General features: G+C 40.0%; 1 protein-coding gene across 1 annotated transcript in view; it reads right to left on the bottom strand.

Annotated features, from left to right (window-relative positions):
* The window catches only part of LOC135228767 (RNA-binding motif, single-stranded-interacting protein 3-like), a 144,200-nt gene extending 125,830 nt beyond the window's left edge, over window positions 1-18,370 (bottom strand). Inside the window, exon 1 of the mRNA XM_064277424.1 lies at window positions 17,931-18,370. Coding sequence (XP_064133494.1) covers window positions 17,931-18,037 — 107 coding nt within the window. The 5' untranslated portion in view covers window positions 18,038-18,370. The remainder of the gene's footprint in view (window positions 1-17,930) is intronic.
* Window positions 18,371-26,450: the final 8,080 nt, after the last annotated feature.

Raw genomic sequence — 26,450 nt, 5'->3', positions numbered from 1 at the left:
TGCTTCAAATTTCCTTCACTTTTGGCAAGCAAGGTTGTGTCCCCTGCATACGGCAGGCTGTTAATGAATCTTCCTCCAATCCTGATGCCTTGTTTTTCTTTATTTACTTTGGATTACTTTCTCAGCAGTAGAGAGAATGGTGAAAGGATACAACTCTGACACCCTGACACATACCTTTCCTGATTTTAAACCAAGCACTATCCTCTAGTTCTGTTCTAAAGATTACCTCTTGGTCTATGTACAGGTTCTACAGACAAAAATTAAGTGTTCTGGAATTCCCATTCTTCACAATGTTATCCATAATTTCTTATGATGCACATATTCAAATGCCTTCAAATAGCCAATAAAACACAGGTAAACATCTTTCTGGTATTCTCTGCTTTGAGCCCAGATCAATCTGACATCAGTAACGACATCTCCCATTTCCACAGATGTCATCCATTTAATTTCTCTGTATTTCATCTGGCAAGGTTCATGTGTATAATCGTCATTTACATTTTTTTAAAAAAGGCATTTGTAATGAATATGTGGCTTGTGTTGGAATATTGTACCGTGTGATACCCCGCACTGTTTCTATCACCAAGGCCATATTTTTCAACTACAGATCCTTCTTCATTTCCAACTTTTGCATTCCAATCACCAGTAATTATCAATGCATCTTGATTGCACATTTGATCAATTTCAGATTGCAGAAGCTGATAAAAATCTTCAATTTCTTTTTCTTTGGCATTAGAAATTGGTGTGTAAATTTGAATAATAGTTGTATTAACTAGTCTTCATTGTAGGTGTATGGATATTATCCTATCGCTGACAGTGTTGTACTTCAGAATAGATCTTCAAATGTTCTTTTTGACAATGAATGTGACGCCATTCCTTTTCAATTTGTCATTTCTGGCCTAGCAGACCATATTATTGTCTGATTCAAAATGGCCAAAACCAGTCCATTTCAGCTCATTGATGCCTAGGTTATCGATCTTCGAGCATTCCATTTAATTTTTGACAACTTCCGATTTTCCTAGATTCATACTTTGTACATTCCAAGTTTTCATTGCTAATGGATATCTGCAGCTCTTTCTTCTCATTTTGTATCATGTCACATCAACAAATGAATGTCCCTAAAGCTTGACTCCATCCATGTCATTAAGGTTGACTCTACTCTGAGGAGGCAGCTCTTCCCCAGTCATATTTTGAGTGCCTTCCAACCTGAGAGGCTCATTTTTCTGTACTATATTAGACAATGTTCTGCTGCTATTCATGAGGTTTTCACTGGCCAATTTTTTCAGAAGTAGATCGCCAGGTCCTTCTTCCTAGTCTGCCTTAGTCTAGAAGCTCCGCTGAAACTTGTCCACCATGGTTGACCCTTCTGGCATTTGAAATATCAGCAGCATAGCTTCCAGCATCAAAGCAACATCCAAGATACCACAGTACGACACACTGACAGACGAGTGGTGGAAAACTGGGTCGGGAAGATAAAAATTAAAGAGTTGATTTTGATGAAAGGAAATTAAGTTCCATAAATGCTACACTGAAGATAAAAGTAGATTTTTAGAACATCACATATACACATGAAAGAATGTATATGAAATGTGTCTAAAAGGCAAAGTATGACTTTGGATTTTCTGCTGTTATTAATATGTACTTTCTTGGAATGGAGCCCTTAGACACAAGTTGTAAAGCTTTCTTATATTTGAATTTCATGTGTGTTACATGCACAAGGAAGCAAGATAAGGAAAAAATATGTTAACAAATGCCAAATGAGTTATAATTACATTTACAGCTATAAAAACCAAAATCAAACCTTTTGGCATCAAGTTGATTCTGACTCATAACGACTCTATAGGACAGGGTAGAAGTGTCCCATATGATTTCCAAGGAGTGCCGGTAGATTCGAACTGCCAACCTTTTGGTTAGCAGCCACGCTCTTAACCACTATGCCACCTGGGCTTCCGTTATAGCCACACGATACCAAAAGTTGAAGGAATCCCAGAAGCCAGGGGGACACTAAGTAGGCACCCAACCCAGCCAGTGCCTAAGAAGTGCAGGAGAAACCTCTTGCGGGAATTAGGGCAGGGGGTGGGCTGGACAGATGAGAGGGCCTGTGTCTTTTGTACAATGAGGGAGAGTGAGCAGATGACTGTGGGTGGGGCGGAAATCTCACTGGGGAAATTCTTGGAAATAAGCTCACACACAGATAAGTGCACCTGAATTATCAGGTTAAGGAATTCGAAGGTGATATCAGATACAGTATCCACTTGAGCAGTTATAATTATTTTCTGAAAGGAGCCCTGGTGGCACAATGGTCAAGCTCATGTGCGGCTACTAACTGAAAAGGTTAGCAATTCCAGGATCTGCTAGAGAAAGACCTGGTGATCTGCTCCTGTAAAGATGATAGCCTAGGAAACTCCATGGGGCAGTTCCACTCTGTCAGATGGGGTCGCTTGGAGTTGGAACTGACTTAACAGCATACAGCAACAACAAATTATTTTCTGACTCTAATTAAAAAAAAAATTTGCTCTCAGATGAGTACTCCTATGAGGCATAAGATGGATCCACATCTTTCTACATCAATACGAATGGAAAATCTCTACCTGCAAAGCAGGAATGACCCCATGGACGTGAGACCTGCGTGGTTACACAGAGCCGTGTGTTTAGAACAACCCCCCACTTGGTCTAACTCTCTGCTGCCACCATCTTGAAATTCTCAATAATGTTTTAACAAGGACCCCATAGTTTGGTCTTTCCCTGGGCCCACAAATCATGTAGCTGGTCTTGCTATTAGCATAACTAACCAGATATGAACAGATCACCATTCTTTTTATCCCTGGGGACACTGGATCCACAGAAGTGTTATTCTGAGGAAAGTCTTAAAAAAGAATCAAGTTTTTGTCCAAACAAGGGAGGGCGGGGACTTTAAGCTTAGTATTATGTGATGTGTAAGAAATTAAAAATAAAAACAAAGATAACATTTAGTGTTTTCACTACTTAATCACAAATTCCCCCCATATAGAAGGTATTTGGATTAGGAAGGCAAGAATATTCTTTCCCTGTTCCAAATATTTAGGCACTGCTAAGGACAATTTTCTAACTTTCTTGTTTTATTTTCAGTGGAAGCTTTTACAGTAAGTCTTCCAGCTTATTATGATTTTTTTTTTTTTTTTTTTTTTCCGAGATAGGAAACTTCCATTTCTAGGAACAAAAGCATTCTAATTCCGCTCTTTCTCTCTTCCCACAGGATGTACTATGCATTGTCTCTTAGGGAAAATAACCTTTCCTCCTAGCAGAGACATGAATGGGAGAGGAAATGTAAGCCCTTAATTACTGCAGATGTTACTTTATGGAATTTTTATTCCAGAAGAGCTACAGAATGAAAAGCGTATGCCCCAGAGCCCCCTCTGCGCCCAGTCCCTCTCTGGGTACTCATCTAGATAAAAGCCAGTTAAAAATCTGAAGCTTGCTTGCAAAGAGTCCTATAAATCAAATCCTTTCTCTTTGTCTGAAAATGAGACGGAATTCTTAAATGAAGGCCAAAACTAGATGGGGGTTAGTTTGTGTGTGTGTGTGTGTGTGTGTGTGTGTTGTTGATCCTACATAGTGTGTTTTAGAGAACACGGGAGGAAGCTAAGCAAGAGAATCAGGTGGCTAACCCCATCCCCACATCTAAAGTATTTTTTCCTGGCCTGAGAGCCTCAAGTCATCCCTTCTGGATTCTATGTATGGTCATCTTACTGGTGTTTTACAGCCCTTGCAAGCCAGATGGGGACTGTTTCCATGAGCACAAAGATGGCGCCTTAGATTGTTCATTGTGGCTTCGCTCACGTTTAAGTGAATGTCTGCAGTGAGCCTTTAGAGACACTGGTCTCTGAAAGAATAAATGCAATAAAAGTCTGTTTTCTGTAGCTGCTGGCGTTTACTGTCAAACCATGTAATGCTGTACCATCCAGCAGGGACAATTTCATTTTAATACACGGGGCACATTTTAACAAGGCAAAGCTGTCCCAGCAAAGATGGCAATGAAGGAGCTGCCAAGGAGAAAGGCTCGGTCTTCCTCATGCATTTTATGTGGGAAAAGAACCAAAGTGAGACTCTGCGAGGAAAGGGGTGGGCTTTGAATAGCCATCTTGGCAAAGTCATGCCCATTCTCTTCTCAAGTTTCACAATTAACCACGCTGAAATGCCAGCTCAAGCTATCAGAAATCTGGCACACCTTCCGCTGAAATTGACACGAGCATTATCCAGTGGGTCTGAAAAGACGGTACATCAAACAAAGCTGTCTTTACAAGTCGCTTTCAGAATCACTGACTCAGTACAACTGCATATATTCTTCCTTGGTGGTACCTGAAGCCCCTCATGTCCCTCGGAACAACTCGTGTGCCAGGCCAACCATTCACCTGACAGTATGTTAATTAGGCTCTTACAAGCTCCAACCACAGTATAAAGCTTCAGGGTTTTCTGTTAGGTCTGATGTTTAAATATAAACACACATTAAAGGTCCTGTTTGACATTCTTTCTTGTCTCAGTGCCTAGAAACCTGGCTTCAGTCACTTGAAAAGCACCAGAGAATTGTGTTTTTTTCTTTTTTAAACAAGAGCTACTAAGAGGAGCTAGGTTCATAGCCAATACAATTCCCACAGGCAAATGACATCAGATAAGAGCTGATCCAATATAAGTAGAATGTTCTGGGTCAGACTTAACACACAGTAGTGGAAAATCTTTTGCAAAGCCATTTTCAACCCACCTAGAACACACTTATTTCAATAGAGAATCTCTCCATTCATGTTCTTAAAGAAATAAACATTATTAACCACGGATCAAAAATGAGTCCACTCTCATTTATTTTGGTTAATTAGAGGTTTCCACTATAGTGAAATTTTTGAGGTTTTGCAATCACAGGCCTGTACGAATTATTGGCAACGGAGAGCATCCAGCTTTAGAGCCATTCATCCTCATATCCGGTAAGATTTAAGAAAAGTGTCAACATAAAAAAAAAAATTTTTTTAAATATTAAAATGTGCAAGCACTCCTTCTGATATTTCAAAAACAATGATGTCATTTACTTCTTAATCTGTGTAACGGAAGGATTAATCATGCATCCCAGGGACAAAAACGAGTGAATGAATGAGTTGAATTCTCTTCTTAGTTTTTGCATTCTTTGTTCTTCCCGCCAGGTGCCTGACATTCTTAGGACACAAGTGTCATAAATGACAAAGAGTAAAGCCGAGTGGCCTCCTTGGCTTTGCAGAAACCCAGGTATTTTGGCTGTACCTTGCTCAGCACAACAACTCACTCCTCTTAGGAAATGTAAAGGCGGACACTATTTGCCTAATGAAAACCCATCCCACAGTTTTAGTATTGCATAATTTCAGGACTGGAAATGGCCTGAGGTATTAATGTCTACATTGTACAGATGAAAGAAACTAACACTGGGAGATTGTGGTTGGCTTCCCTAAAGACTAGTTAGTGAAAGAGCCTGGAATAGAACCTGCGTTTCAACTCTCAATTCATATGGCTTATTTGGAAGAGATGGTGCTCCATAGCTGGCCTTCTAGACCCACGTTGATAAACTTCAATCTGCTCGGAAGCTGGATGGGTCCTGCTATCTCCACTCTACCCAGTCAACCATGGTGCTATACCCCTGACATGATGTGACGACAAGGGCATTTCACCTTCATAGCATTCTTTCCTAAAACCCATAATTCCAGTCTAATCATGAGAAAAATATCAGACAAACCCAGACTGGGGGCTAGTCTCCAGGATGCTGGCCAGTATTACTCAGGAGAAATGGGGAAACTATCACAGACCAGAGCAGAGTAGTGAGGCATGACAGCTAAATGCAGTAAGATACCCTGGACTGGATCCTGGAACAGATGAAAGACTCTTAATGGAGAAATTGGCAAAATAAAAATACAGGCTAGAGTTAATAGCAATGTATCCAGGTCAGCTTCCTAATTTTGAAAATGTGCCATGGTATTGCAAGGGTTAACAATGGGGGAAACGGGGTATGGGTATATGGGGACTCAGTATTAGTGTTGCAACTTTTCTTAATCGAAATTCAAAATTTTTTCAAAATTAAAAGCTTACTAAATAGTACTACACGTTAAAGTTACCAGGAAACTATTTAGAAAAGAAGCCAGAGCCTGGGCCCCAACCTAGGAGATTCTGAGTTAATTGATTTGGCATGAGGCCCAGACACATAGTTTTAAAAGATGCCCAGGTGATTCCAGTATGCAACGAGGGTTGACAAATACTGTTCTGGAGTTCTGTGTCAGGTGCCCCAAACTACAGACCAACGGGTGAGTTTTGTTTGAACTACAGATTTTCAGAAAAATTGAAATAGTTGTCAACACTGAAAAATTGGAAGACTTCACATGAAAATTTCAATTTCTGACTCTTCTTGAACATGGGATGGTCTAAGGCAGATTTTCTGCATGGCACCCCTGGGCTGGAGTTAAAGAGTAGTTGCTTTCTTTACCCAGAGCCAATTTGCCATCTCCCTACCAGCCCCTATCCATTGTCAGTCCTAAGATGAAGTATCAGACACTATTATCACTGATTTTACTTTTTTTTCTTCTAAATAGTGGAGTCAAGAGAGGACAAAAAATCTATCTGCATGTTTTTCTGCTTGGCCCTCCCCCATATGTACATAGATCAAGATGCAATCCTTCGAAGAGAACAAAGGGTACTGTGTGGTTTACAATCAGAAAAGACGTGCATCCGGGTTATATCCTCTCACCATACTTATTCAATCTGTATGCTGTGCAAATAGTCTGAGAATCTGAACTATGTGAAGAAGCACGGGGCATCAGGATTGGAGCAAGCCTCATTAACAAACTGCGATATGCAGAGGATACAACACTGCTTGCTGAAAGGCAAGAGGACTTGAAGCACTTACTGATGGAAATTAAAGATTTCAGCCTTCAGTATGGATTACACCTCAACATAAAGAAAACAAAAATCCTCACAACAGGACCAATAAGCAACATCATGATAAATGGAGAAAAGATTGGAGTTGTCAAGGATTTCATTTTACTTGGATTCACAATCAACAACCATGGAAGCAGCAGCCAGGAAATCAAACAACGTATTGCATTAGACAAATCTGCTGCAAAAGACCTCTTTAAAGTGCTAAAAAGCAAAGACGTCACCTTGAGGACTAAGGTGCGTCTGATGCAAGCCATGATATTATCAATGTGTCGGAAAGCTGGACAGTGAATAAGGAAGACCGAAGAATTGTTGGATATGAATTTTGGTGTTGGTGAAGAATATCGAATATACCCTATATCGTGGACTGCCAGAAGAACAAACAAATCTGTTTTGGAAGAAGTACAACCAGAAGTGAGGGTGGCAAGACTTTTCCTTGCTTACTTTGGATACATTATCAAGAGGGACCAAACCCTGGAGAAGGACATCATGCTTGGTAAAGTAGAGGGTGAGTGAAAAAGACAAAGATTCTCAATGAAATGGGTCAACACAATGGCTGCAACAATGGGCTCAAACATAGCAACAATTGTGAGGATGGTGCAGGTCAGGGCAGTGCTTCCTTGTCTTGTACATGGGGTTGCCAGGAGTTGGAACTGACTCAATGGCATCTACCAACAACAATGGCAACATATATCTTCATTGTCCTGCTCTATGCCCCTAAGAAATGACCTTTCTATGGACTGTATCACCATGTCTCCCTTATTTGCTGGCTTTAATTAGGGCTGGTGGGACTTCTGAAGGCAGGAGTAGAGAGAGATCAGAGAGGTTTTTCCTCATCCCTTCCTGCTTTGCTGCCACATCTCTCACTGGGGTCTAACAGTGGTCTCATCCCTCCCTAACTATAACTCTTGCTGGGCAGCCCCTCCTCCATGTCTCTCCACTTGATCCTTCACCCCTAGGTATGGTAAGGGCTTCCCTCTCTTGCTGGTCTCTGAGTGTCTCAACATCTCTTCATCAGTTTCTTTAACTGTGCCCACATTTCTGGAAATAATCCTTCATTCTCACTCCTCAGTTCAATCACCTGAGGTAAAATTCTGCTTCCAGCCAGTACCCTGACAGATACACCATAAAACTATCAAACACAGAGAAACCAAAGGGTATCCCAGAGGCTGTATGTTTCAAGAAAAATGTAAGCGGAAAAAAATTTTTTTTGTCTTAATACTCGATCTATAAACTGTTTCTCTCACTAAATTATGTGCCTAACTCCAGTGTGAACCCTTGTCCAGATGCATACTATTCAAAATCTATCTTTTAACCCTACATTGGTGTTTTCAAAAGGGCTTATTTTTTTAATATAATTTTTATTGTGCTTTAAGTGAAAGTTTACAAATTGAGTCAGTCTATCACACAAAAACGTATATACACCTTGCTACATACTCCCAATTACTCTCCCCCTAATGAGATAGTCTGCTCTCTCCCTCCATTCTCTCTTTTCAGGTCCATTTTGCCAGCTTCTAACCCCTTCTACCCTCTCATCTCCCCTCCAGGCAGGAGATGCCAACGTAGTCTCAAGTGTTCACCTGATCCAAGAAGCTCACTCCTCACCAGCATCCCTCTCCAACACATTGTCCAGTCCAATCCATGTCTGAAGAGTTGGCTTCAGGAATGGTTCCTGTCCTGGGCCTACAGAGGGCCTGGGGGCCATGACCACCAGGGTCCCTCTAGTCTCAGTCAGACCATTAAGTCTGGTCTTTTTTTTAAGAATTTGGGGTCTGCATCCCACTGCTCTCCTGCTTCCTCAGGGATTCTCTGCTGTGTTCCCTGTCAGGGCAGTCATCAGTTGTAGCTGGGCACCGTCTAGTTCTTCTGGTCTCAGGATGATGTAGTCTCTGGTTCATGTGGCCCTTTCTGTCTCTTGGGCTCGTAATTGCCTTGTGCCCTTGGTGTTCTTCATTCTCCTTTGATCCAGGTGGGTTGAGACCAATTGATACATCTTAGATGGCTGCATGCTAGCATTTAAGACCCCAGGCAGCACCCTTCAAAGTGGGATGCAGAATGTTTTCTTAATAGATTTTATTATGCCAAGTGACTTAGATGTCCCCTGGAACCATGGTCCCCAGACCCCTGCCCCTGCTACACTGGCCTTCAAAGCATTCAGTTTATTCAGGAAACTTCTTTGCTCTTGGTTTAGTCCAATTGCGCTGACCTCCCCTGTACTGTGTGCTGTCTTTTCCTTCACCCAAAATAGTTCTTATCTACTATCTAACTAGTGAATACCCCTCTCCCACCCTCCCTCTTTCACCCCTCTTGTAACCACAAAAGAATGTTTTCTTCTCAGTTTTCTTATAATAGTGGTCTTATACAATATTTGTGCTTTTGCAACTGACCAATTTCACTCAGCATAATGCCTTCCAGGTTCCTCCATGTTATGAAATGTTTCACTGATTCCTCACTGTTCTTTATCAATGCGTAGTATCGCTATGAGTCGGAATTGACTTGACGGCACTGGGTGGTAGTTAGTATTCCATTGTGTGAATATACCATAATTTATTTACCCATTCATCCATTGATGGGCACCGTGGTTGCTTCCATCTTCTTACTGTTGCAAACAGTGCTGCAATAAACATGGGTGTGCATATATCTGTTCGTGTAAAGGCTTTTATTTCTCTAGGATGTATTCCGAGGAGTACAATTGCTGGATCATATGGTAGTTCTATTTCTAGCTTTTTAAGGAAGGGTCACATTGATTTCCAAAGTGGTTGTACCATTTTACGTTCCCCCAGCAGTGTATAAGTGTTCCAATCTCTCCACAGCCTCTCCAACATTTATCATTTTGCGTTTTTTGGATTAATGCCAGCCTTGTTGGAGATGAAATCTCATTGTAGTTTTGATCTGCATTTCTCTAATGGCTAATGATTGTGAACATTTCCTCATGTATCTGTTAGCTACCTGAATGTCTATTCATATCTTTTGCCCATTTTTTAATTGGGTTATTTGTCTTTTTGTAGTTGAGTTTTTGCAGTAGCATGTAGATTTTAGAGATCAGGTGCTGATCGGAAATGTCATAGCTAAAAACTTTTTCCCGGTCTGTAGGTAGTCTTTTTACTGTTTTGGTGAAGTCTTTGGATGAGCATAAGTGTTTGAGTTTTAGGAGCTCCCAGTTATCTAGTTTTTCTTCTACATTCTTTAAAATGTTTTCTATACCGTTTATGCCTTGTATGAGGGCTCCTAATGTTGTCCCTATTTTTTCTTCCATGATCTGTATTGTTTTAGATTTTATATTTAGGTCTTTGATCCATTTTGAGCTTGTTTTTGTGCATGGAGTGAGGTATGGGTCTTGTTTCTTTTTTTCTTTTTGCAGATGGATATCCAGTTATGCCAGCACCGTTTGTTAAAAAGACTGTCTTTTCCCCATTTAACTGTTTTGGGGCCTTTGTCAAATATCAACTACTCATATGTGGATGGACTTATGTCTGGGTCGAAAGGACTTATGATAATGAAATGAAAGGAAATTAAATTAAAAAGCTAAAAATGAGGTAAAGAAGGAATTAATAAGCATAGTATGGGCAGGTTCAGATAAGGCCTGTCATTCAGTGCCGCTGGAATGCATTAGACCTTTTAATCCATGTCTTTGAGCTATAGCCATATTTCATTCCTGGATATCATTATCTACTGCATGTCTTTCCCATGCTCTGTGGTCTAACAACTTTGCCTTATTTCTGTTTCCCAAACACGCCAAACTTGGTCCCACCTTAGATCTTTTACTTCCTTTCCCTTGGACAAGAGATTCTCCCCTTCCCACCCCCGATCAAGAGATTCTCAAGACTGGTTTCGTCTTATCATTCACATCTCAGTTTAAATGTGACCTCCTTAGAAGGCCTTCCTATCCTTGTCCTCCCACTTCTCACGCTCCCATACTTTGTCACATCCACTCGTTTTCTTTTTAAAACACTTTATATTTTATGACATTAACTATTTGATATTTGATGATTTGTGTGATTGCAACTCCCACCCAGTAGAATGTAAGTGCCAGGAAAGCAGATAGTTCCTTTTATGATACATCTTTAAATTACTTCATCAGGAATAATGACTTGCACACTAATAGGACCCATAGTATGTTTACTGATGAATTGAATGAATGAATAAATTTTACCTATCAGGAAAGGAGGCACAGAGTGTTTAAGTAACTGGCCCCAAAACACACAGCTAGAAGGTGCAAAACTGAGATGTAAGCTAAAGCCAGGTTTATAACCAAGGGGATATAGAAAAGTGATGGATTGGTCCAACTCACAGAATGCTGGTCCCCTATTTCATACCTTTGAATTATGGTGTTGGTGAAGGATATTGAATACACCATGGACTGCCAGAAGAACGAACATATCTGTATTGGAAGAAATACAGCCAGAATGGTTCTTTGAAGCAAGGATGGCAAGACTTTGTCTCACATACTTTGGACATGTTATTAGGAGGGACCAGGCCCTGGAAAGGGACACCATGCTTGGTAAAGTGGAGGGTCAGTGAAAAAGGAGAAGACCCTCAATGAGATAGACTGATACAGTGACTGCAACAATGGGCTCAAGCATAACGACAATTGTGAAGAAGGCTCAAGACCAGGCAGTGTTTCATTATTTTATACATAGGGTCACTATGAGTCAGAGCCGACTTGATGGCACCTGACAACAACAACAAGGTACTAAATAAAAGAGAATCAAACTTCTAGTCCAGAGTATATTGCGCTAGCTTTCCAAGGCTTTCTTCTCTCTTGACTAGAAGCAGACAGCATGCCTCAAATCCCCATAGCCTTCTGAACGCCCGGAGTCTTCATGACGGTTTGTGCTTACAGTAGGGATAAAGCAGAGAGATCTTCTTGGCTCCGAGCACATTGACTGGCCACTATTTCCAGTCTTGAGTTAAGAAAGTTTTCCAACTTCAGTTTCTCAGATTTCCTTTTCCAGACTCTCCTGCAGAGGGAAGGCTCTGGAATCTAGTCATTTTAACTTTATAATAATGAAGGAATACAATGTATGTTCCCCTTCTCTAAATTTTTACAAAAGCATGCATAGAGCAAGAATTGGGTCCAGGAAATTTCAGAATAATAGATTATTTGAGGCAGTTTAGTTAGTCTGTTTGTTTGATCGATTGGTAAGTTGTGGTCCTAGAACCCAGGGCTCAGAATATACGGAGAAAGAAAGCAGAATGTTCTGCCTCCTCCAGCTGTGATCATGAACTTTCCACTTGCTGAGGGTAAAAGAAAGACAAAAAGGGAATGATAAGAAACAGATGAGGGTAAGAGAAGGCACGCACACAAAACAAGAATAAAGACGAAGAAGTTGGAGGGTGGGCCAGGAGTAGACGCTGCACAGGATCACACCTGTCAGCAATTGGGAGAGGAATTAAAATTACCAAAAGGAATAAAATATAACGGCCCTTATTTCCCTCAAACTCAGCAAACACAATTGTAACCTGTTTCTGTGCAAACACAGCTGTGGTTTGGTGATTACTAGTCACTAAGTTTATATTTTAGAGATTTTCTTTGGTCACATTTGATTTCCTGGTTCTGTGCATTTGAGATAGTAAGAGACATGACAAAAGAATCGCCAAAAAAGGTAAGAGAAAAAGCATTAATAAAAAGATGAACTCAAGGTAGATATAAAATATAGTAAAAACAAATTCCAAACAATAAAAAAAAACAAATTTTGATAGACATAATGGTGGTTTTAAAGGCAAGCTCAGCTGCTAACCAAAAGGTCAGCAGTTTGAATCTACCAGCTGCTCCTTGGAAACCCTGTGGGGCAGTTCTACTCTGTCCTATAGGGTCGCTATGAGTTGGAATTGACTCAACAGCAATGGGTTTGGCTTTGGCTTCTGGTATATTTGCCTACAAAGAACATAATTTTTTTTTGGTAATTTCTGTGTTCATTATGTTTATTCAGAATCAGTGTTTGCATTGCATTTCAGAAGGTGGGAGAGAAGAGGGAGCAAGAAGAAGTATCAAGCAGTACGTAGTGAATCTATAAAACGCTAAGAATATTCAAAGTTATTCAAAGTTATTAATGGAAAACATACAAAAAATACTTTGAGCTGGCTTTTTATACCAATATTTAAAAATCAGGCTAATATTTGCCTGCCTAAAAACCGTAATTACTTTTGTTTTAACGTAGTGAAAGAACAGAGAACTTCAACTATTTCTTTCTAATTCAGTAGAGAGAGATGGAACACAGAGCTAGCCATATGTTAAAAGTCATTCAAACAAAGCTCCATGAGAATCAAATTAAAGAGGACTGAAGAGGGGTGAAAAACCCTGCAACACATAAAGGTCTCTCCTCTCATCAGTCTCTCACGCTCTTTAACTCACCAGGGGACACTAAATACATTTCTCAAAGAGGGTCTATGTTCCCAGATGTTGAAGCTGGATTAATTGGGAATGCTTCTCCCCCACTTCCTTCTTCACTTGGGGTCATTCTTTACCGGCCTCTTATACCATTCCCTCAATGTGATTTTTGTTGGACAAACGGTCTCAGGTTTCTGGGAACTGGAAATGGATAGCATGAACACACAGCTCTGTCCCTCTAGACTCCAGCTGATTTACGCTCTGATCCTCACCCTCGCAGGCCAGGTAGTCTGTTGGCACCACCAGCTCTGCAGTAGTGCGTCTGACTGTCAGCATTCCCACCATAAACTTCTGTTTTTAGAGGTTTATGACTTGGCTATAAAATGCTGCCTGGAGGGGAGTGGATCTTACAAAACTGTTTTAAGTTACAAGAGACTAAGAGAGCAAGAAAATAAATAAATAACAGCGAAAAATAAAGCGTCTGTGATTTCAGACACTACCTACTGCTTCTGGAACTTTGAAAAGCCTGTAATTGCGCTCTATATGCGCCCTACTGGCATTCAAATCGACGCTTTGAAGTTCAGCGTTTTAAATATAAAATGAAGATCCTACTTTGACTTTGAAGTGATGGTTATCAAAGACGATGAATGTATAGTTTCCAAGTAAAATAATAACAGGGAGTTTTCTTTCCTGTCAGAGGAATTTTCAGATTCCCTGTGCGTGGATCAGGGGCCACATCTGGCAGTGAGGAGTGACCCATGGTAATATTCAAAGTGAAGCCCACTGAGTTATTCAGGTTTCATGACTCCAGATAGTCATAACTTCAGGAGATATGTACAAAAATTTACCAGGCACAATCATAGGCTGGCTATTCTCTCGATCAAAACAATATTATTGTAAACATGCCTGTGGCACTGTGAACTCTCAGAGGAAGAAACAATTTGTGAACCGGAAATACTTGGGCTGATGCTACTGCAGTTTGCTCTAATGTTCCAGGATACCCTATATCAGAATTTGCCTTATCATTATCACAAATGCTGTCTTTCTGCATGTTGCTGTAGTCAAAACATAGCAAAGTGATTTCATTCATTCATCATTAAAAATTTACTGAAGGTCAATTACATGTCAGACAACGTTCTAAGTTCTGGAATGTGTATGAGGAAGAAGAAACAGTCTCTACTCTTGAGGGACAGGAACGGAGATAGATTCATCATTAGTACATTTCGAGAAAGTGGTACAGTGTGATAGAGGTACCAACAAAAATTAATTCCACCTGGAAAATTTAGAGGTAGCTTTAGAGTAGTGGCGCTCAAATTGTGTTCTGGGAGCGGCAGTGTCAGCATTTCCTGGGAACTTGTTAGAAATGCAAATTATTGAGTCCCACCCAGGACCTATTAAATCAGAAACTCTAGGAGTGGGAAGAGCAGTAAGCATTTTTATAGGCCTTCCAGATAATTCTGAGAACCAGCCCTAATGCCCTAAGGCAATGGTTCCCAAACTCTAGAGATCAACAGTCTAAAGTGTTTGTTAATACCCAGATTCCTAGGCCCCACCTTCCAGACTGCCCATTCACTACAGCTGAGATGGGGCCCAATAATTCCCATTTCTAGCAAGTTCCCAGGTGATGCTGATGCTGCTAATCTGGGAACTGTACTTTGAGAACCACTGTCCTGAGGTTTCCGGGGCATATAATCCATTAACTTCTCTCACTAGCTATGTACCATCCTTCAACAAATTGAGAAAATAGTTACTCAAATCATCTCTGTTTTGTAGTTCAGAGAAGACGCTCCTATTAAGAAAGGCTAAATGAGAAAGGGAGAGGATGGTATTTGAAAGAGAGGGACACACATGTTGTAAACGTCTTAAGGTGTGAATGATCAATCTGTAGAAAGGTCAAGAAGGATTGAGGCAGATCTACTTACTTATGGCATAGCTAAAATTCAATGAATAAAACTTGCCCCACCAAATTAGGTACATCACAACTTAAGGTCTAAGATACTTGGAGAATGAAATAGTTATCGTGTATAGGTTTCTGGCTTCTTACACAATTGAGATAGACGCTATTTCCTTTTGAATTTCTTAGGCACAAGAAATCAATGTCTTGACTTTAAACTATGATTTCCTTTTCCAATAATATGTCACCTTGTGAAATTAGAAAATACATGGTTTTGAGTACCGAGACCTAAGTTTCAGTATTGGACTGTGACTGCCAATAGTTCATGTCTAAACCTCAAAGTTTGCTTTGAATTTAGACACTCAGGGATTTCATAGGACGGTAACTGTGAAATCAACCAACCACCCAACAATCCACCCCAAAATGAAAAAGGCAGGCATGATCCCTAAGTTAATGGCAAGTGCAATCTAGTGGATGAGCATAGGCATTAAGCAAACATATAAAGAACTAATTGATTACAATTGTGGTAAATTATATTTAAAAAAATATGAAAACAACAAAAATAACTTTTATAGGAGCTGAAACGAGAACACCTAACATTGTCTGAAGGCTGGGGTTAGAGGTTAGTGAAGGCTTCTCTGAAGAAAGGACATATAAGCCCACAGCTGGGGGATGAGGAAGAAGCTAGGGCAAGAACAGTTCCCTGGCTTGTGCCCTTAGACACAAAGTAGGAAGAGGCCACGCCAGGAAGAGGAGAAAAGTCAGGGATGATGCAGAGGTGCATAATCAAACCAAACCCAATGCCGTTGAGTCAATTCTGACCCTACAGGACAGAGTAGAACTGTCCCATAGAGTTTCCAAGGAGCACCTGGCAGATTCGAACTGCCGACCCTTTGGTTAGCAGCCGTAGCACTTAACCACTACACCACCAGGGTTTCCAATGGAGAGGGAGGCAAGTCAAATCATTGAGGCTGCATGGAAGAGTTGTAAGCAGACTCCTGACACAATCTTATTTGCATATTTAAGGGATCGTTATTGCCGCTACATATAAAAGGCACTGGAGGAGGGAAAGGCATACAATAATTTCAAATCCCCAACCTTTCCATTCTAAAGACAATAACCTTGTTACGCTTTATCTTTTCATGACACCCTATGCTATGATTACAGTTTTGCCTTTTACAATGTACACTACTTGGCTCTGCACTTAAGAAGAACATGATTCATTTTGAGCAAACTGTGTCCAGAAAAGATAAATGGAAAAGAAATGAATAACCCAATCTTTGTAGCACAAAAAAAAGTCCCATGTTTTAAAAACAGCACTACACGTTGTCTTAGAAAATATGTTCTCTTGATGAATCTGAAATATGTTCATTTCTCAGCAGGAGGACAAATAAGGGAGGAACTGATTCGTTACGAAGAGTTTTCTTTTTGAGGGCTGCGGTTGGGGAGAAGAAAATCTAAAGGAAGTTGCATGTTGTGTAAAATGAAACATATCAGTCATTTCAGTGAACTCCCGCCCTGGTCAAACCTCCAACAGCAGGCTGTATTCACTCAGGGAATTACCTGACTGGCAAAATTCAGAGACCCAGGCCATATATTAGCTCTGCATGACCGTGAAAATCAAGTCATCAATGTTCCAAAGCCAGAATGTCTCATATGTACATTCAAGTCAGGGAGATTTGCTTCGTTCTGCTTATTTCTAGTCAAATCATCAAGCAAGTACCTTGCATATATGTCTACTGCTCTGCCAAGTGTAAACTATTGTGGGGAATAAAAAAAAAAAAAAAAAAAAAATTTAAGACACGGCCCTTGACCTCCAGGAAGTCAAGTTAGAGATCAGTTTCCACTTACAATACAATTTGTTATCTTCCAAGGTGGGTTAATAGAAGGTGGTTTGGAATGGTTTTCCATATCATAGCAGGGTTCATCCTAGGTGGACGACCTGTCTGCAGTGGGCTGACTTCAGATGTGGCACATAAAGTCCTTCCACCCATCTGTGTTAAGTTAGCTGGAGACACACATAAAGGCACCACACCATGGAGACAAGGCTTTGCTTTGCATCTTTCTTATGGAGCAGTTGCTTTTTCTCTGTGATTCTTTTAGCTCTGTTTTTCAGGAAAGCACAGCAGGTACAAACGTTTTAACTTCATTCCTGGCTGTGACCCTCTTTTGTAAACAATCCCTTAAAGTTAACATGAAAACTACTCTTCCTTTTCCAACAATGAAAGAAGAGCAATTTGCTTTTTTCCTGTCGTGCTTAAAACATCAAAAACACACAGCCAGGGCCTCTTAAATGCAAATACCCCCTTGACCTCCCCTTATATTTCTGGGTTCCTTGGGATTTCCCAACAATTCGTGTTTCTCTAAACCTTTCCCCTCTTCTCCTTGCTGAGAAATTCTACCATCTCTCTGGTAACGCAGTGCAAAAACATTTGGATGCTTTGTCCACCACCTGGGGTGTTTTGCTTTGGGGTTCTGGACATTAGCCCCCACAACAATGGGCAGCGTCTGAGTGTGTTGATCTACACAGAGGCCCGGGAATGGAGTATGCATATTGTTATGACTCAAGACACATGAACATTCTACGTACACATTTTAGCAAGCACAATGTATTTATAATCACGTTGGAATTCTTTGGCTGGAATCAAAGATACAAACAGAGATACTTTGATAAAGTTCATTTTTCTTTTGTTTTGCATATTCTCTCACTTCGGGCCCTAATACTAGAAACAAATGGAATTAAAAGGGAACAATGAGAAGGGGATATAAACAGAGCAAGTGGTTTACCTGGCAAAGCCAACTCCTCTGCTGACGCCATTAGCGTCTCTTAGTATTCTTGTGGAAATGACATGTCCGAAGGGTTTCAGCATATTCTCAAGTTCCTGCTCGTCCATAGAAATGGGGAGATTTGAGATGTATAGGTTGGTTGGGTCTTGCTCTTGTTGCTATGGGAAGGAAAGAAACAAATGCAGTAAGTTATGAACATTGAGAAATTTATTTCACAATTGGATAAACTTTTGCTTAAACTGTAATCCAGATTTCATTCTCCAACATGTTCTCAAAAGCGCTCTCACTAGGGGCAATTCTTTTCCCCAGATTTTCTTCTAGCTCAAAACATTTCTCATAGAGAGAATATCTTCCGTGAAAGCCAAGCTCTCTCCAGCCTTTGTAGCAAAGACTGATAAACTTGCTGCATTAGAACTAAGGTAAATGTATTCTCTATTAACACTAAATACTATTTCTTCTACTAACACTCTTAATTACAATCAGCCCTAGTTACTAGTGTTCTTTACTGCATGCACATGACATGCCAGGCATTGTTCTAAGCACTTAATTCATTCAATATTCCTAATAAATATTAGTTCTTATTTTAGAGATGGCAAAGTTGATTCCTAACTTGTCCAAGTTACACAGCTACTAAGTGTCAAAACCAGGGGCTGAATGCTAGGCCTATCGCCCAAGTCCATGGTCTTCGCCACTCCGCTCTACTTGCCTTCCAGTAGACCAATGGTTCTCAGAGTGTGGTCCCCAGAACAGCACCATCAGCATCACTGGGAAATTGTTAGAAATGGGAGTTCTCTGGCCCAATCCCAGACCTATAGAGTCAGGAACTCTGTAGGTGGGGCCCAGAGATTTGTTTTGACAAGTTCTCCAGAGATGATGCTGATGACTGCTTAAGTTTGAGGATCACTGCCATAGACCATACGTGAATATTACATAGGAATAAGACTAAGGTGTCTAGATTTCCTAACTCAGCAGCAATAGTGTCTAAGTAGGCTTTGCTTAATAGAATGGGAATGAAACCACAATTGCGGACATTACATATAAGTGTATGGATGTTCTCTATTTTATACAGTGACTTGATAAGTCAAAAATTAGCTGTATGTTTGCCTCAGAATAAAATATAGCCATAAACCTGATATGATTAATCAGCTGATATTAAAATATATCAAGATACTTAACTGAACCATTATGTCTTAACCAAAATAGCAAACTTAACTTCAAAGAAAATAGATTAAATTAGAAAAAGACATTCCGAAGTCTATGGGAAATTACAATATGTAATAGCAAGATATCTTTTCTGAAGAGTTGTATTCTATTATCTAGAACATTAAAGGTTTTAGACACAATAAAAATACACAGTAAGCGAGATCTGAAATATTAACTCAGGTTAAGAATCAATTCTGGTACGCAACTAAATTCCATTATTTTTAACACCTGTACCCTGGTGGCATAGTGGCTAAGTGTTACGGCTGCTAAGCAAAGAGTCGGCAGTTCGAATCTGCCAGGTGCTCCTTAGAAACTCTATGAGGCAGTTCTACTCTGTCCTACAGGGGCACTATGAGTCGGAATCAACTGGACAGCACTGGGTTTGTTTTTGTTTTTGGTTTGGTAAGTACTTAGGCAGGTCATAATATTTTTTTTATCAAGCTCTGAGATGAATAAATTATGTAATTAGGTTCATTTTTTAAACACAACTTAGTCTTAAAGCTTTGTTTTTTTAATCACCATGGAAAATAGCAAAAAATAAACAGATATAATCAATCTGAAAAATATAACTACAGCTTTTGTATTCGGGAATAACATAGAAGTAGAAACAGTAAAGCAGAAGCCAGTTTCTCTCTTTCACACACACACACGTACATATTCCATGATGGTATGACCCTAGTGAGACAACAGATATAATATCGCCCTTCCTAAATGATTATAGTCTTGGTTTTTGGCTGGGATAGTGGACAAAACATAAAAAAGTGAACTTTCAGATACATAATAAGGAAACTTAGGCATGTACCTTTTTTAACTTTCATAGTACTTTACTATCCATCATTTAAGTTTAATCTCCATGTCATCACGTGAAAGGTAGCTTGGCAAATATCATACTTGCTGGATAATGAGGAAACAGAGGCATGGTTGATTCATCACCTTACCCAAAAATAATCCAAAAATTCCCGACAGGGTTAGAATTCAATTTAGCAACAAATAGTCTTGTCTAGTTAAGTATATTTTCCACCAGCCCAATGTTTGCCATGCTTCACTTATTTGCATATCATCTTAGAAATCCTTGCCAGCTATGTACTTTGACTTATTAAATAAGATTTCTTTAAATAAATCCATTTTAAAAGATAACATTAAGTTGCCACCATTACTGAAAAGCCAGTGTTGCTTGTCATAAGTAGATGATGGTTGCAAAAACAGTGAACAAATCAATGTTTTAAAGTATAGGTACATATGGTTGAGTTTTTTTTTCCTTTTTCTGCAGAGGGCTTTGAGTCTCGCAGTTGACTTTCTCTTTGTTACAAAAGGGACCTGTAATTAGGAGAGGGCTTAGAAGCACACTAGCACTGCCCTGAGTTTTTCTTCTGGGAAGAAATCAGGACAAGACAACTGAGAAAGGAATAACTTTCTTATGTTGGTGATTGCCAGGTTCTATACACGTAGATCTACTCAGGTTTCATGAGAGATACATGTCTCACAGCCTGCCATAACCCTGAGCTTCCCAATGAATGAACCACATCACATGGCAGTCCCATAAGTGGGTCACAAATGGCCCAGCATTCTGCAACCCTCAGCCCTTAGTCAGGCTAAACCACTACATGGGACCTTCCTCATTACCACTAGTACCGTACAGATCTTACCATTTTCCCTGGGCAGCAGTGTACTAGTGAATCCTGATTCAAATCCATTTCCAAAGTCCCTAAGTGTGGAAGGCAGGGCAGTTTCTCCAAATGATGTTCAATAATCACAGAGAGCTTAGTAAAGAAGGGATTGTCCAGTAAACTATATTCATCTCTAAATCTAAATGTAAACAGCAAGGCCAACTCCTGAATTTGTACTCACAGTGACAATGTAGCATTGGGTGGTACTCCATAATCTGTATTTGCAGAGAGAATATAGAGTTGGGTGCTGGTTGCTGTTGTTGTTAGGTGCCGTTAAGTCAGTTCTGACTCACAGTGACTGTATGACAACAGAACGAAACACTGCCTGGTCCTGTGTCACCTCACAACACTATGTCTGTCAGGTCGTGTTATTTAAGTAATTCTCTCCTTGGAAAAACAGAATTACTCCTGAATGTATTTGTTGTCTTGACAAAAGAATATAACTTCTGTATAGAATAAACCTTAAAATAGTATAAACCCACTGCTGTAGAGTCGATTCTGACTCATAAGGACCCTATGGGACAGAGTAGAACTGCCCCATAGAGTTTCCAAGGAGCTCCTGGTGGATTCAAACTGCCAACCTCTTGGTTAGCAACCGTAGCACTTTATCACTACACCACCAGGGTTTCCTAAAATAGTATATATATCTATATTTTTCTTTTTTAATTGTATTTACTTAGCAGATTTATGGAAGTGGATGGTCACTTTCAAAAGGTTCATTGAACCTAAGAGCTCTTTCCTTCCAATGTTTCAGGAAAATTTCTCATGCGATAACTACAATCCAAAACCCTTTTTAAAATCCTTTTTTAAGTTAAATATTCACAAACACTTAGCTCCAGAATGGACCTAAGGAAGCATCTTGTTCAATCTGATCATTTAACAGAAGAAAAATACGGAAGCTATACAATGGAGAACGACTTGCCCAAGGCCACCCAACCAATTAGCAAAAGGCCAGAAATAGAGCGCACATGCTTTTATACCTGGTCCGGTATTCTTTCCAATTCATGACACTGTCTTTAATAAGATAACAGGCTGTGGTTTAAAGGAATGTCTGTACTGACAAAAATAAACGTTCTCTGAATTCCTCGTTCTATTCACTTTTACCCATCCATCAATTAGCTTTAGCTACAGACGTAAAGCTATGAGAAAGAGCTCCTAGCCCTAATCAGCATCCTACACAGAGCTACGGAATGAACACACTGTGGCATACCCTAGTTTATAAAAGTACACAGCTACAATTCATACATACTATTACATTTAATTGACTGTGTCACCATAAGCAAATCACCCATTTTGATCTGTTTCTCCATTTTTTCATCTGTAGGTTTTCTTGATTTATTATTTAGTTTTGTCAAAAGCTCAGGAAAAAATTAGAAGAGATAAGGGTCTCCTCCATGGTTAATGGAAGCAGAAGCCTATCATTTCACTCAACGATATGTAAATAATTTTATTTCCCCTGGAAAGGCTTCCCTTTCGTTGGGTTCCTTGGTATGTGTAAACTGCCAAATTAAGATTTACTGTCACCCATTTGCTTTTTTAAGAAATTTAAGACAACTCCAGAGCTTCAGAGCACTTCAAGATGGTTAAGTAAATGAGCGTATACAGAGGACAAAACAGTGGCCCACAGCTAGAGGGAAGGTTACGTCTGGGTTTGTGTTTCTCGGGCATGCATTATGACTTTTATCGGAACGTGACTCTGAAAAAGGCTGTTAGGAGAACACTACTTTGCAGCTTAACAACAATCTGATGATACTTATAATTCAGGAAAACATACCTAAATATCCAGGAAATAGTTACTGGCATTAAATAGAGATGTTAGAGCAGTGTTTTTCAAGTTACCTGGGGTAAGGACCATTTTTTATTTCCAATCTGCCATGGACCAGTGGAAACCCTGGTGGCGTAGTTGTTAAGTGCTAAGGCTGCTAACCAAAAGGTCTGCAGTTCAAATCTACCAGGCACTCCTTGGAAACCCTATGGGGCAGTTCTACTCTGTCCTATAGCATCGCTATGAGTTGGAATCGACTCGACAGCGGGTTTATGGACCAGTATCTTGTAAAAGATGGTAAGAATGAATTAATAGAAAATAAGATAAGAAGATTTGCAAAATGTAAATCTCGACTTTTTATTATTACATTCAACAGACACAAAATTACATTTTGGACTCGATGCCATGTTAATGTCAAATTATTATAAAAGGTTTTCAATGCTTACACTAACTTCTGTCCTCATTTTGTTACAGACAAGTAAACAGTTTGTGGATGGAACTTTGCATAGCACTGTTTTAGGGGACTGCTTTCCTGTTTTTTTCCCATAACATAATGTCTGTGGGTCACAGTAGGCTATTGACTCTTCTTTCTTTATATATTACCTAGTCCTTTTTTTAATCACAAAATTGTGTATAACGGATTTTATGATTACAGTCGTTTTGCTGTCTCAAAATGAATTCTCCTGACCAGTGGTGACAAAACATCCAGAAATTTCCTTAAGAGGTGAAATAACTCTAAAGCAAGCATATCTATTTAAAAACACACTGAGAGGGAAGTTCATATAGACTGAAGACAATTATTATTAATTTATAAAGAGCTGTGTTTTATAGTATCCAAAGTGCTTCAAGGTTATTTTATTTCATCTGGTCTTTTATAACAACCCTACGAGGTAGAGACGGCGAGATTTATTATTCCCATTGTATCGAAAAGAAAACGGGTTCTGGTATCTTAAGAAGTTTACCAAGGTCACCTGGCTGGTAAGTGAACTCACTGACGTCATAAATGCTACTTTTTGACACCTGATCCAGTCCTCTCTCTCCTACACTCCACCGACTCTGGAGATGACTTATAAATATTGCTATTCACTGTATCTCACCTGCAGAAAGGAAAAGCAATGGGAGACAAAGGAGCAACTGTTTTCTAATGGAAGAGCCTATTTTAAATGCTGCAGCAATTTAAAAATGAGTAATAATAATAAAAAAAAGAAATGCTTTCTCTCACCCTGAAAACGGAAGCAGAGAATCAGCGCCTCCCACGTTAACAAGCTGCTCCAGAGGCATCAGGTTATTTTTGAATGAGCTTAACATTGATTTTTACAGAGATATTCTCCCTTTTCTGGTGATTTTATCAGCATGTTTGGTGCCTGGCTATAAGAAGTAGAGCACCTCTGATTGAGACTCAGACGAAGCCTACTGTTTTGGTCATATTTGCTTCAGTATCCTACACATGTGGATTTTTTCAAATTTGTACTGTTATGAAAAAAATAAGTTCTCTGGCAGCTCTGACCATCACAATATGGCTTCAGCATTCCCTGGTCACAAAGGCTACTGCCTTTGACCAGGTCAAGAGATATGCACAGCCTTGTGGTTCAGTGATGGAATTCACATGGAGAATGGGAACCTTCCACGGAGGAGGCTGCTGTTCAATTCCTTGCCAAAGCTTCTCAAATGCAGCCACCACCCATTTGTTAGTGGAGATCTGTGTGTTGATATGAAGCTGAACAGGTTTCAGTGGAGCTTCTAGACTAAGACAGACTAGAAAGAAAGACCTCGCAATCTACCTCTGAAGAATCAGTCAATGAAAACCCTAGAGAGCACAATGGTCTGACCCCATATGGGGTCCGCATGAGTCAGGTGCAACTCAATGGCAACCAACAAGAAGAGCAACTTCAAGGAAGGAGCTCCAGAAGCATACCTGCAAGGTTCAAAACAAAAGGGAAAAGTAAGGAAGGACTGCCAAGGAGTCAGCTTTCAACCCTAAATGGTGCCCTATATAGGTGACATTTGTCATCTTTGCTGAGTCGTAAAAGGGGCTCTGCATGAAAAGAGAGCTGGTGATTTCTCTTCCCCTAGTTCTGTGTGAAGAAGCAGCCTGGTGGCGCAATTGTTAAGCACTCAGCTGCTAACCAAAATGTTGGCAGTTCGAACACACCCAGCAGCTCCGCAGGAAAAAAGACTTGGCAATCTACTAAAGATTACAGCCTAGAAAACCCTACAGGGGCAGCTCTACTCTGTCACATTGGGTTGCTGTGAGTTGAAAATCGGCTCTAAGGCACCCAACAATAACGACAAGTTGTGTGTGCTGATGGAGTTAGAGGAAGATGATACCAATTGTTCCTTGCAAGGCACCAATAAGAACAATTTCCCTAAGGAAAAAACATTTTAAAAAGGAACGATCTGATTATTATAGATTTAATTTAAGCCCCACATTGGCAATTGGCGCTCACGTCCTCAAGTTCAACTGGCGAGTTTAATTCTGGTTAAAAAAAAAAAAAAAAACTTCAAAGAGGGCTGAACGTGAAACAACACTCAGAGTTCCTGACCACCTGGCCACCAGTCATTGTGCTAGTCTTCAAGGCTGGGGCCAGCTTTTCTTTCCAGATTGATCTGAGCAGCCTCAAGTCGAGATGTGCAGTGAACGATTACATACACCTCTTGAGTCTTTATGACTGAATGTGAATTACCTGTGGTCCTGGAACAGGTGGCCAAATTGGATTCCTGGCTTTCCTTGACTTCTCCCTCCACATGCACCTCATGAACTCGGGCTCAGTATCACCAGTTATCAGCCCTGATGTGATGGTTTCTCCTGTGAGAAAATGCTAAATTAACATTTTACAATATTGAGATCTCTCTATAGTTTTATTGTAATAGGTTACAATATCACAGATGTGTATGGTTTTGCACTCAGGGTCCTGGCGGCCAAAAATGAGAACAGGAAACAAAACCATAGAGAACTACTCAATATTGTAAAGACATCACACCACATTTTCTTGAAGTCTAAATCACCACCCTGAAGGGGCTCTTTTCTTCTCTATTTTATAGGTGGCTGCATGCTGTGACCTCTGAGACAGAAAGGTGTCACCTGATTTATTCATAATGGTCATGATCTTCCTTTGAACGACTACGGAATTATGGAAATGGTGTGACTACAGTCACGTTTACTGTAAACCAGAACCAAACTCATTGCTGTCTAGCTGATTCCAACTCATAGCAACCCTATAGGACAGAGTAGAACTGCCCCATAGGGTTTCCAAGGAGTGGGTGGTGGATTCGAACTGCCAACCTTTTGATTAACAGCTGAGCTCTTAACCACTGCACCACCAGGGATCCTTTTAACTTCTATTACATAAGAATAAAAGTTTAAATATGTTTAATATTTCAGAGAGTGAAAAGCCACTGTGTTGTATACAAAATGTTGTTGGTGTGGTAACTGTTTCGCTTGAATCTACTTTTATCCCAAAATTGTCCAAAGTTGATTTCACAGGAAACTGGCTCTGTCAAGCTATCCACATTTCACATACTATAGAGGAGGCAGTTGGCTGTACACCGGCACTTAAAAAAAAAAAAAAAATTAGATACCCACTAAAATTCCGTTAGCTTCAGTGAAGGGGGCATATTCTAGATTTGCTTAATCCTAGCTTTTCCAAAAAGTCTGAACAGACTGCAAAACATTTGCTAGCCTGGGATCCCTAACAATAACAATAGCTTGGGGAAAATGTGTATGTGGTGTTGGGGTGTGCCTGTGTGTGTCTGAGCTTCTTACTCAATGAAGACAGGTTTATCAATGCAGGGTGAGGTGGGGGCAGGAGGTTAAACAGGTGTTCATATCTTGCTTCCATTTTTTAAGCTGCCAGTTAACATTCTGACCTTCGTAGAGAAAAAGCA

The sequence above is a fragment of the Loxodonta africana genome, chromosome 27 (assembly GCF_030014295.1).
Source record: "Loxodonta africana isolate mLoxAfr1 chromosome 27, mLoxAfr1.hap2, whole genome shotgun sequence".
NCBI classification, from domain to species: domain Eukaryota; kingdom Metazoa; phylum Chordata; class Mammalia; order Proboscidea; family Elephantidae; genus Loxodonta; species Loxodonta africana.
Note: the sequence above shows the minus strand (reverse complement) of the source record. Positions and strands in the feature narration are given on the sequence as shown.